The following is a 12624-nucleotide window of genomic DNA, read 5'->3' as shown; positions in this document are numbered from 1 at the left end:
AAATTTCATCATCATTATTTCTAAGTAAATTAAAATAAAATAATAGTACATAACTTATAAGGGTTATTCTTAAAATAAATAATCATTATTACATGTCATGGTTAATTATAAACTATATTAGTATGAATGAGAAAAATTATTTTGTGTCAATTAAGGCAAACCTTCATTGTGAGTTGTAGACCAACAATGTCAATTAGGGTTTTATAATTTAATTTACTTTTTAAAATAATTCCATTTTGACTTGATCAATCAATAATTAAAAATATAAACAAAAAATATATCTAATGAAAAATTAAAAAGGAATAAAATATTTGATATGAATTTTGTATAAAAAATTTCAGTAAAACTTGTGATGTAAGAAAAAATATAATATAGAATCTTTGGACAAAACTAAAGGATTGGAATATACTTCACCTATAATCGTAATTTATTTAGACATCTCGTCTGGACATTGTACCCTTGCAGGAGCTCCAAGATGATACCTAATGAGAGCAAACATAACACATGTTCTATGCATGGTCAACTCATCGGGGACACGAGCGAGCTGCTAGTGCCTGAGGTATCCACTATGGCATGCATCGGTATCACTATTGTATCTTTTTCCTTTGTGTTATGGGCGTGGGCGGAGGATCCATGTGTAATTTTAATATTTACACTCACTCCACACCTATAAACTCTTCCAAACATTCAATCTTACATGTATAAAACCCCCCCGGGTGACGTCCAGGAAACAGTTGAATCAGTCTCCAAGCACAACACTTCAGTTGATCGTACCCATCACTGTATTATTGCCAATAAAAAAATCATAACCTGTCTGTATTTTTCCTATAGTTAAAATTTGAAAATCAAGAACCAGAGTATTGGTACCCTATAAATATTAATTTATCAGTTTTTTATTTTACTGATTGCATTTGAATTATTAAATTCCTTGCCGAAGCGTACATATTTTTTTAGCACATTATGCTTTTTGGCTGCATTACTATGACTGAGCAGAATTCTCAATTTTGAATTATGCATATTGAATAGATGTTTATGTTTTCCTACTTTATAAAAAAATCATATAACTCTTGAAAATCATACTTCTGTTTAGTTATCAGCACCTTTTTTTCTACTGCTTGACTTTTCAGGTTATTGATGTAAGTGACTTATTGTTATATAGATCCTTCTTGAGTTTCAAGTATCAACTGGATGACAAAACTAACACTGAACATATTTGAGTAAGCATAATTATGAGGAAAAGAATTACATATACAGCCATCAGAAGATGGGATGTTCACAATATATGATTTGGATTTTTAGTTTATTTCAAGGAGATGCATAAGTCGTGAAGAGCTCTTGGTTTGCATGTCTCAGAATAAGCTTTCACGACTGGTCAATGCCCACTCTCAGGGCACCAAAAGATCTCGCCTATATCCCCAGAAGTCTGTCCCAAGAGCTACACTATAAGGCATAGGAAAGGAACCACCTCGAGTGCCATCCCATGCATAAGCGTAGGCTGCTTACAAAGACATCATTACAGGACGGTTCAAAGTAATATGGAAAAAAACTACAGCTTGTTTTCCACATGGGAATGACCTCTATATGCCTTTCAGTCATAATGTGGTTCATACCAAGGAAAAATCACAATAAAAAGAAATAATACCTCAACAAGATGTTACCTCAAATAAATAACATAAAAGAAAACAAGTATTGGTTTTAAGGCAACTCAATCCAAGGTTTTCTTCATAACAGGCTGAATTTAAGAGGCCACAACTCTGTAACATGTGGAAAATTCACAGAGAGCTCGAGAGGAGTCTTCACAGTGAAGTGATATCTAGAAAAGCTGGGGGAAATGCTAGAGGGGCTCCTAGAGGACCATATTTGTGCCATCATCATTGCCATGAGGAGGGGAGCACACCAAGGTTAGTATATCCCAATCAAATCCCCTTTTCCTTATATCAAAAACAAAGGGAAATAAAGTTATTCATGAACAGCTGTTGGTGAAATTTATGTGCTTTTTACTAGTACGAATAGTATTTATATAGTTTAAATTCGTTTTTAATCAAAGTATCTCAGGTATGTTAGCTAAGGCATTTCATCGAACACCTAGCTATGCTTTCAACTTCTCATTTTTTTCTGTTATCATCCACATATAGATTTATCTACATTCTTATTCACCTAAGATGATCTCACCTTTTTTGTACTCATTATTTCATTGTCTCTTACATCCAATTATTCCTCTCCCCAGTATTTCTTTTTTCCCTTTATTTATGAAATTGAGTATCTTATTAATAGTTAAAATTTTCCCTTATGCAATAAATTTACACCATCTTTGTTATAATACCTTTTTATCTTCATTTCTATTCCCCACCTATTATTTCTATAAAATATCAAATTAATCCACTTCCTAAAAATATTATAGCTATCATTCTCAGTCCTCTATTTTTATCTATCTGCTATTTTTTATTTGTATCCCTTTTCTCCCATTTCATATAATATATAATCTTTTTTATTCATAATATTATCCTTCTTATGTTCTTACTGTTACTATCATTCTCCTTTAGTCAATGTCACTATGTTAACTATTGCATATGATATTTCCTATTATGTTAGCACTTATTAATCTTCTCTTGTAATTATACATTAGAAATATCTCTAAGCACCAGTCCTTGTGGAGGGGGCCTCATTCACCACTACATTTATGGAGAGAATTTGATACTCACAAAAATTATTTGATTGTAGAAAGATTTAAATTATAACAACATAAATTTACAGTCATAATTCTGCTTTACCAGTTTCTAAATTATGTGCTGTCTCAAGTGTTTATCAGAATCAATCGTTCATCGTTACTGATATCTTATTTTTATATAACTTTGATTTTTTTCTTATATAATTAAAATTATAATTTTTTACATGATATTTCGTGGTTAATATTTGATTTCAATGTTTAGTAATATTTATTATTGTATTTGTTGTTCCTTACAATATAGGTTTTATTGTTAGGTGGGGACAAGTGAGGTAGGTTGTGAGTAAAGTTGAAAAGTGCACAACAAGCTGCAAGAAGATAGTGAATAACCACTTTAATAGCACCAACAGGTGAGATGCCCAGGACATTTAGGTCTGGATGGACCTCAAATTACACACAATGACCTTCCTTGAGCAAATATTGGCTGGGTTATTTTGGTTTGTTTTGTAAATTTGTTATTTATTATTAATTATTTTGACCCCTTTTGAATTCTGTCTTTGGGTGTGTTTTCATCCTCTTTATCTGGGCTTCAGCCCCCCTCTTGACATCTCAGAGAAAAATGATTTTATTGCATCTGGAATGGCAACCCACGTTGTATTTCATGAAGTTTTTTTTTATTAATATTTTATTTATGCCCATGTGAGACTCCATAATTGAAATCAATGTCCCCCATACCTGACATTAGTCTACCATATCTATGAGTTGTATTGGTAATATTAGGTTCATTTATATTTTCATGACCATTATAATAATTATTTCCATGGAATATCCAAGGAGCAAAGATATGCCATTGATAATTACACATCAAGACAAATAATATGTGGTTACATACCACATATTATAATGTTAGTCTATTCTCTCCAGTATCAAAAGTTGTGAAAATTGACATGATATCAGCTGTCATCCAAAAGTATTTTTATATTTAATAGTTTTCAGTAACAGTAAAACTTTGTAATAAGGGCATAAGGTGTTCCCTTGGACCATAAGTAGGGGATAATCGACTCAAGCACATGTCAGGTTCCAAGCTAATGTTATTATATTTCTGAAATACCTCTCTTGAACATGACCTTTTGAGAATAAACGAGATACCTTCTTTGTGGGCATAAATATTTCAATTTTTTTTTTACTGCTTCTCCTAGAACTTGTCCCTGACAGAATTAGAATTAAAAGTTGAAACCTAATAAAAAACAATTAAGTTATCACCAATAATATCATGTATAATTCAATTGATGGCGTGATTTTTTATTGAGTAGATTTGATGAATGAATCTCATTTTACTACATATCTATTTTATGTGTAACTCACATTTTTTATAATAACATATTATCATTTAAAAGTGATCCTTGAAGTCAATATTTTGAATAATTGCTCTCAAACTTGAGAGTAAATATAAATGTCTTCTTCCTACATCAAGAAAACATTCTAATTAGAGTCCTGAATTCAGGCCATTTAGTGTGTATTTTCATTATCGCGCTGACATCTACATACTGTGTTCTATTCTCCTCAACGGAGTGATATATAGTGAAAATGATCAGACTTCATTATTTAATCATCCAATTATCGTGCCTGATCAGAAATTAATTGCTCAATCCAATATTTGGAAATATATATTCAGTCTAGATGTAGAATAATGATAGAATAGTATATAAATAAGAAATTGAATCAGTATAATACTTAAATCCACCTCTAAAAGTCTACAATAAAGCAGAGGGCATGGTCAAAATAGGGATGGCATCAAACCACTATATTATATCTTGTAACCTAACCTAAGTTTCTCTTTATTTTATCAGATACTAGGATTCTTATGTGTAAAATGGAGATAATTCTTCAGAGGGTTACGAAATAAACAACAATTTTTTCAACATGAAAGAATTGTTTGGATATTGACTGTCCTCACCTACTTATAACAAAAAAATAAAAAAAGGTATTTTGTAGAGCTATAATACTACAACATTCCTAATGGTAATACTAGAGTAAAAAACGATTTTCCGTAATAAAACAATTTATTTTTCTATTGCATAAATATCACTTAAGACTAAACCTTATTCATACTAGTAAAGCAAATCTCAACTTCCAAGAAAAAAAATTAATAATATATGTAGTAGCAATGGAAGAGGATAATCTGATTTACTTTCTAATGCTAGCCACCATTTATAAGAGCATTAACAGCTCTCCTAAGTGGACAGACCAACATCTAGATCTTTCCCTGTCCATTTAAGAAAGCTTAGTAGAGGAGAGAAATATACAGCCCTAAAACTCCTATCTTATCCTTCAAAAAGGCCAGATTACATTGGACTTTTATTCTCTTCTATGTTATCCTTCAAAAATAATTAATGAGATGAAATAAGGATCTCAACTATGAGTAGATCAACGGACGGTGTATTGAAAAACAAAAACACAAAAAAATTGCTCGTTAACTAGAGTCAACTATTGAGTCATTATAATGAAGAATGCAAATTAACGTTTTGAGAAAGATAAACCTCTTGCGATTTCATAACCTTTGGAAATCAGTCGAGCTCACACTTGAAATAAGAAATGAATTTTCAAACCGCTGAATGAAAAATAATTAAAAGGGACTTCAATAGGAATCAGCAAAATACAAATAGCATACGAAGACTCGATCATTGAGATATTTAAACTTGAAGTTTCGCAACTAGAAATAAAATTTTGCTTAATACAACTCAGCATAATCGTTAGCATAAATAAAAAGAATATGAAAATCGACAATTTCTTGGGCAGTAGCAGCTCAACATCTCATTCAGCCTTCAAGTTCTGCTGGCCACTAATTCTATAAAATGAATATTGGCATGTGGAATCATCCAAACAGCTATTTTATAAAATAAACGAGAAATTTCACCATTTTATTGCCTTCATTAGTATTTGAATATAATATATCAAATTATACAGATAAATTCCTACGTATTTTGAGCTGTTGCATAAAGTCTTCGGCAGGCAACATTATGGAAGATTATAGCAAAAGTTTTTTACATTTATGCAGCATGCATCAGGGCTCACCCTCGACCGCCCTCATGTATTCCAAATGGCTTTAATGGCATGAAAATGCATACCATTCTTTGAATCTCCGTATGCGTTTAGTAGTCGCCTTCCATAATGCTAACCTTCAAAATATTATTTATCATTAGTATCATCAATTTTAGCTTTAATGTCATTAGCAAATTTGAAGTTGTGGGTGCATATAAAAAAGTAAAGCTTTATAAGTGTATTCATATACTAGAAAGCATTAAATAGTTTATTATAAATTCTCCTATGCACGATTCTTCATTGGACGAGGTATGAACAAAAACATCTTATCTCTACTTATTGCTGTCCCCTTTCTTATAAAAGTGAATATTTATCATATTCGAGTCGAAATCAATTCATCATAGAAAAAGGAGAGGAATACAGAATAAGGAAAACAGGATTAGGGGTTGAGAAAAAACATTCAAAACTATTTAAGCATTTGAAATACAAAGGAACTGAACTTTTTATTGAGCTAAGATATGTTAGTTTAATAAGTGATGTCAATGAGGTATTAAACATTAATAAAACGACAAAATAAAAAGAGAAGCAGTCTTGATAATATGAAGAGCATTAATCCGCCTTGTGGAAATGATTTAAAAATTATAGAGGGACATAAAGTTCCGTGGCACCAAAAAACATAGGAAAAAATGATTATATGAGAGAATTCTTTGCATCTCACCAGTACTTTTACACTGACCTTAATCACGAAACTTTTACCTGTTAATCTAATATCTCATTAATACGTAGAATCCTAGATTGTGGGCTATCTTCATTTTTCTAAATGGAAAATGCAGAATTGTTTTAGAAATATTGAACTGTGATCACATGCCATGCTGTGGTCACCAAACGAGGGCTTCCCAGGCGGTCACCCCATCCTAGTACTGCTCTTGCCCAAGCACACTTAACTTCGAAGTTTTAATGGACTCCGGTACACTACTGTTGCTGGTACTAGTGTTGGAAAATGCAGAAATAACGGAGAAAATATAAGTGAATAGATGATGCATGTATAAATACAAAGAAATGGAATTGAGTTGAGCAACATAAACTGACCTGGAGTTGTTCATTGCTCGCGCCACCTTCCCCAGAATCCCCTTCTCCTTGCCTGTGCAGAACCCAACAGCGAAGGCTCCGCAGTTCGGGAACCAATAGAGAAATGCCTCTTTAGGAAAGGTTTTCCAAAGCCCATAAAACCTGAATTAGAATCTGCTGCCGGGCCAGTACTGCTCATTCCTGGGAACTTGTACCCCTCAATGAACTTGCTATCAGAATAAAGATCAGCAACTGCTCTCTTTGATACTTTGTTCCTCAATCGTACCTCAGATTTGAGCACCGCAGATCCAAATTTCTCGAGGCCACCACAAATCGGGCACGGCGGGTCGTACTTGTCGGCATCCCCCGTCACATTTTCCAAGCATTCAGCGTGAAAAGCGTGACCGCAGACGAGAACTGCGATTATGGACGACGATCTGGACCCATTAGAGATGATCTTTCTATAGCTCCAGGGGCATCTCTCTTTTAGTAGTTTAGAGCAGATGCCACACGAGTCGCCTGCCGGGGAATAGGACAAATGGTGACCGTCTGATTGGGTGATCTTGCTCTGACAGGACGAGATGCTCTCACTATCAAAGGAGTATCGTTCCTTTTGCGACGTCGCAACAAGCTCCGAGAACATGCGCATCGACCAGCCATCTGAGGAACCGCCGTGGGATAGGTCGTTGCTGCATAGTGAAGGAACTGAGCTGTCTTCATGAGGAGTCTTAAATAAGGAGAAGTAGCCGTGTCGAGGATTTCGCGAGGAACTGGGTTCGACGAGATTGGACTGGTGGGTCATGGAAGAGGAGGGTTCTTCTCGTAAGGAATCCAATGCTTTTGGGTGCCCGCCCTGCACAAGTTCATTGCAAAACAGCCAATACTAAGGTTATAGTGGCAAGGAGGCAAGAAAAATTTTTGGTTATACCATGCCAAACTGACCTCAGAAGAGCAACTGAAGCTGATATGAGGATCTGATTCAAGAAAAATAAGGGGACGGTAAACATCATATGCTCGTATACAAGAACAGTTTATCAATCTTCATTTATAGAAAGAGGGAGAGAACGGGTTCGTGGAATTAGACTAGGATTCAATTGTCGAGATAAAGACGGAAAAAATTAATGAGAAATACATGTATTATCGACTTAAGATTTTTTTCCCAGTACTCATTTTTTGAAGTAATGAACGTGTGCAAGGTCAACTGCTTTCATCCGTACAAATTATCACCGATGTTAAAAATAAAGATTTTTTTCTCGTGTACATCTGATCTGGAAGGTAAGTATGCGGGCAACCAAGAGAATCGAAAAATCATGCAGTCAATAGAAAATTGAGTGAATTTCATCCGGAGAATCCCAAAATTCTAAATCATATTCAATCATTCCTATCGATCAAGATCACCAAAGGACAGATTTTTTAACATCTGGAACATATCGTCTCGGGAAATGACTATATTGAACATCAAGGACAGACTTCATCTCTTTGATTTTATATTTCTAAAGTTTTTAATCTTTCTACTCTTTAGGGCGACCCATCACAGAAATAGAAAACCCGCCAGAGATTTTCGGTTAAAAATACTAGCTGAAAAACTTTGAAACGACTAGAATCAGTAAAACGAGATATAAAACGAATCGCTAAATACTAACCAGTGAAACGTACCTTCCTCGTTCACTTTCTGCCTTCCCACTTCCTCATCAACTGGAGCCTTTGGCCAGCTGGGCGTTCCAGAAGAGCCCAAAACACTTCCTCCATCTGAAAGGCCGTCTGCTTCTGCATCTGTCTGACTCTTGGCCTCTCGTCCAATATGCCTACTGTTGCCACTGTTCCCAAGAATTGACCTTTCCGAAGCTGCTCCAAGGTCCTCTATATGCGTCCTATTGTCCCATCTTAAGCTCCACGACGGAGAGTACGACACGTTTCTATGCGTAGAAAACTGTGTACTTGTCCCAAAAGACAGTGCTTTACCTTTTGTGGGAGTACAGCAATTGGCCCCCATTTTCACTCTTAAACAAGGGACCTCAGGACATGAACACTTGAAATCTTTCGTTGATAGCTGTTAAATAACTTCCTTATCATGTACAATTCTGTTCGCGATCAAAAATTCAAGAGATAGTCCAAAATAGTTAAATGATCAAAAGAGAGAAAGCAAAGACGGAAAATTTTCAACAATCCTTGAGAAAACAGCCTTAAAGTTAAAGATTATAGAGCAACAAGACGGCTGCTCGGACTCTATACATCTACGAAGAGGAAAAACAGAAGAAAAATCAATATAAATCAATTTTATACAATCTTGTTCAAAAAAGTCATTTTTATACATTTACGACTGTTGCTCGGTTTGCAAGAGATAAGGCTTTCTTTACTTTTTGCGGGAGTACAGCAATTGACCCCGGTTTTCACGCTTAAACAAGGGCCCCCAGGACAAGAACCTTTGAAATCTTCCAGTGATCGCTATCAAATAACTTCCATGTCCTCTACAGTCTGTCGCCATCAAAAAGTCATGAGCTCTTGCAAAATAGTGTACTGATTATCTAGCCTTTAACAGCATGAAAGACGAAAAAAAAGATGAAAATCTTAAACGATCCTTGAAAAAACCGCCTAGAAACCAATGACTGGAGAGGAACAAGACTGTTAGCAGGATTCTAAACAACTACGAAGAGGAAAAATAGAAGAAAAACCAATATAAATCAATTTTATACATTTACGAATTTTGCTCGGGTTTCAAGAGACAAGGCTTTACTTTTTTCTTGGATTACAGCAATTGGCCCCAATTTTCACGCATAAACAAGGGCCCCCAGGACCAAAAGCCTTGAAATCTTCTGGTGATCGCCACCAAACAGCTTCCTTGTAATCTGCAATCCGTCGCGATCAAAAAGCCATGAGATAATGCAAAACAGTTGACCGATCATCGCGCCTTTAACAGCTCAAAAGAGAAAAAAGAAAAGATGAAAAATTTTCAACGATCCTCGAGAAAACAGCCTAGAAATCAAAGACTAGAAAGAAAACAAGACTGCCGATAGGATACCACACAATCGCGAGGAGGAAAAACAGAAGAAAAAACACAATACAAAACAATAACGTCATACCTTCGATTCCCACCGATTCAATCCGCACAAACGGCGCAAGAAGGATCAATTCAGCAAACCCGATCAATCGCCGGAGGAGAGAAATCCTTGCAGAAAGTCCAGAAACGAGCCCTAAATCCCTCTTTCCTAGGGTTCGACGAGAAGAATCCCCGAGGTCGTCTCCCAGTGCCGACAGCAACCTCGAATGTCAGAAAGAGACTGACCTCGACTCCGTGTGAAGAGGTTGATTTTTGACAACCCGGTCAAGGTTGACGTTGACTGCCCGCCACGTGGACCTCTCCCAACAACCCTCACCAGCCGTCCATATCCGATGACGAGACGGGACGTCTCCATATTACACAATTTTCGTTTTTATTTTAATGTGCGTTATCTACTTATCTTAAGACACAAAAAAAATATTTCATTTATATATTACCGGACCCACCGGTCCTCTCCACGTCAGCATATTACAGTATTTTAGTATACTGGTAGGTCCGTCCGGCCTAAGTGTAAGCGGTTGTTGTGCATAACTATCTTCATGGAACGGGACGGACAGCTGTCCGTTCAGGCACCTGTCTACATTTTGTCTTCGTCACCATTCCGTCATCAGTCTCGGTCAGTTATTTGTCAAAAGAACACGACGGACAACGGAAATGACTCCCTTTAACTCTCACCCCTCTATACCCTAAGTCGCATCTTCGTTTTAGGGTAGGACGTGCGGTGCGGTGTGCGGGACTTTGCAGTGCGGTGTGCGGTGCGATGTGCGATGCGGGTTCGTGCGGAAATTTGCACGACACATCGCACAAATTCGCAAAATTTTGAGAATTTTTTTTTTTAATTATAATCGTACCCTTTATTAAATTTTTCGATTTAAAAAGTCATTTCTTCCTTCGATAAATTCCAACTGCGGGACTGAACAGCGATAATCAATTGATATAAAAAACCCACTTGCCCCACGAGCTCAGATCGAATATCCATCTTGGAGAAACTCGTCTCGCTGGTGATGGTGAATTGCGATCCTTGCTTCAAGATCACCACATTGTCGTAGGCGCCTCCGCTACAATTATGTTAGTCCATCATAAGTTTTGAGCAGACTCGAGGAGATTGATTTGCAGAGAATTTCACAGAACCAATGATTTACCTGCAGGCGATGGGGAATCCGTCGATGTCCCTACTGATTGAGCGATGTGCGATGTGCGGTGCGGATTCGTGCGGAAATTTGCACCGTCGATGTCTCTACTGATTGAGCGCCATTGATCGTTCAAAGGGCGTACATGCTGTGCAGAAGAAGCGTGAGGAAGATGATGGAGATAAACAAGAAGATTACGAAGAAGAAGATACTAGAAGAACAAGAAGTTAGAAGAATCGGGAAGATGAAGCAGAAGGACAGAAGAAAAATACAAAAGAAGTTTGAAGAATCTCCATTCATCTAGTTCCATAATTTTCTTCTTCTTTTTCTCTATTATTGTAGATATTGTGGAGAAAGAAAAAGATTAAGAAAGAGACGTAGCCATAAGAAGAAGAAGAATCGGAAAGAAGAAGCAAAAGACAGAGAAGAAGAATCCGGAAGAAGTTTAAAGAATCTCGATTCATCCAGTTCCTTATTTCTCTTCTTCTTCGCTATTCTTTTAGTTGCTATTAATAGAAAAAGAAGAAGATTAAGGAGAATAAGCAAGAAGAATCGTGAAGAAGAAGCAGAAGACAGAAAGAAAAACCCAAAAGAAGTAAGAAAAATCTCTATTCTTCTGGTTCCTTGATTCTCCTATTCTTCTTCCCGGTTTTTCGAGATTCTTATTCTTGAACTAGAAGATGAACGAGACGATGAAGACGGAGAAGAAGCTAGAAGAACAAGAATAATCATGAAGAAGAAGTAGAAGAAGAAAGAAAGAAAAACCCGGAAGAAGTTTGACAAATCCTGATTCTTCTAGTTCCTTGAAGAACAAGCGAAAGGACCTCTAACTTGAAGCTCGTGGTGATGATCGAGCTTGAGCTCGCAGGCTTGCAAATGTCAAGCCCGCCAGAAAATCGAGAGAGGAGCGGTATGCTAAAATACTGTGCAGTGCGGTGTGTGAAATTTGCACCGCACTGCACAATCGCACAACTCGACATTTGGTCGCATGAACGGACAGATGATTGATGACTAATGACATAATTGACTTCGCCCAATCATCAGTCCATCAGTTTGACAGACGATGGACGGCCACTTTGGACAAAATCGATGACAACAAAAATGACGGAAATTTTCTTGGTATATTCCCCAAACTCTCTCCCCCTCTCTACCCTGATATCCATCTTCATTTTGATGGATGACTGATGACTAATGACAGAAAGGACTTCATCAACCCATACATCCACCAGTTTGACCAATGACGAAGGACAGAAATGACTTCGTCCAATTGTCCATCCACCAGTTTGACGGATGAGTAATGACAGAAACGAGTGTGCTCATTCATTTGTCCACCAGTTTGACGAATGACTAATGACATAAATGACTTCATCCACTCATCCGTCAACTATTGTCAAAAGAGATAGATGACTAATTACCGAGGCATCCACTGTCATATAGATGAATGACTGATGACTTATGATGGAAATGATCTCATCCAGCCATCGGTATACTGGTTGTCTAGATGATTGATGACAATCCATCCTCCTATCTGACTTGTCTTGAACCCTTTTCTCATTACACATGCACTCACTGTCATTTAGAATCTATGTTTTTTTAGAAAACATAACATGGAATTGATAACTGATAACTAATGATGGTAATGATTTCATCTAGTCATCTGT

The 12624-nt window shown here is 36.4% G+C and overlaps 1 protein-coding gene and 1 long non-coding RNA gene across 6 annotated transcripts; both read right to left on the bottom strand.

Annotated features, from left to right (window-relative positions):
* Positions 1 to 5565: 5565 nt before the first annotated feature.
* Positions 5566 to 10058, bottom strand: LOC144700715 (uncharacterized). Of its 4 annotated transcripts, XM_078572186.1 has the most exons (7): positions 9856 to 10058; positions 9510 to 9621; positions 9133 to 9250; positions 8432 to 8825; positions 7718 to 7749; positions 6797 to 7628; positions 5566 to 5844 (listed from the first exon to the last, which is right to left on the bottom strand). In XM_078572186.1, exons 4-6 carry the CDS (start codon positions 8766 to 8768, stop codon positions 6807 to 6809), a joined length of 1191 nt encoding a protein of 396 aa, XP_078428312.1. In that variant the 5' UTR covers positions 8769 to 8825; positions 9133 to 9250; positions 9510 to 9621; positions 9856 to 10058; the 3' UTR covers positions 5566 to 5844; positions 6797 to 6806. The 4 variants fall into 4 exon arrangements, with proteins under 4 accessions (XP_078428312.1, XP_078428314.1, XP_078428313.1 ...); XM_078572188.1 differs by lacking the exon at positions 9133 to 9250 and having other exon boundaries at positions 8432 to 8856; XM_078572187.1 differs by lacking the exon at positions 9133 to 9250.
* Positions 10059 to 10674: 616 nt separating this feature from the next.
* On the bottom strand, positions 10675 to 12057 carry LOC144701480 (uncharacterized). Of its 2 annotated transcripts, none has more exons than XR_013581006.1 (3): positions 11729 to 12057; positions 10976 to 11111; positions 10675 to 10891 (listed from the first exon to the last, which is right to left on the bottom strand). It is a non-coding gene; the product is annotated as an uncharacterized LOC144701480 (long non-coding RNA). The 2 variants fall into 2 exon arrangements; XR_013581007.1 differs by having other exon boundaries at positions 11788 to 12056.
* Between the last annotated feature and the right edge of the window lie 567 nt (positions 12058 to 12624).

The sequence above is a fragment of the Wolffia australiana genome, chromosome 3 (assembly GCF_029677425.1).
Source record: "Wolffia australiana isolate 7733 chromosome 3, ASM2967742v1".
Lineage (NCBI taxonomy): Eukaryota > Viridiplantae > Streptophyta > Magnoliopsida > Alismatales > Araceae > Wolffia > Wolffia australiana.
This window is presented reverse-complemented; position numbering and strand designations above follow the sequence as displayed.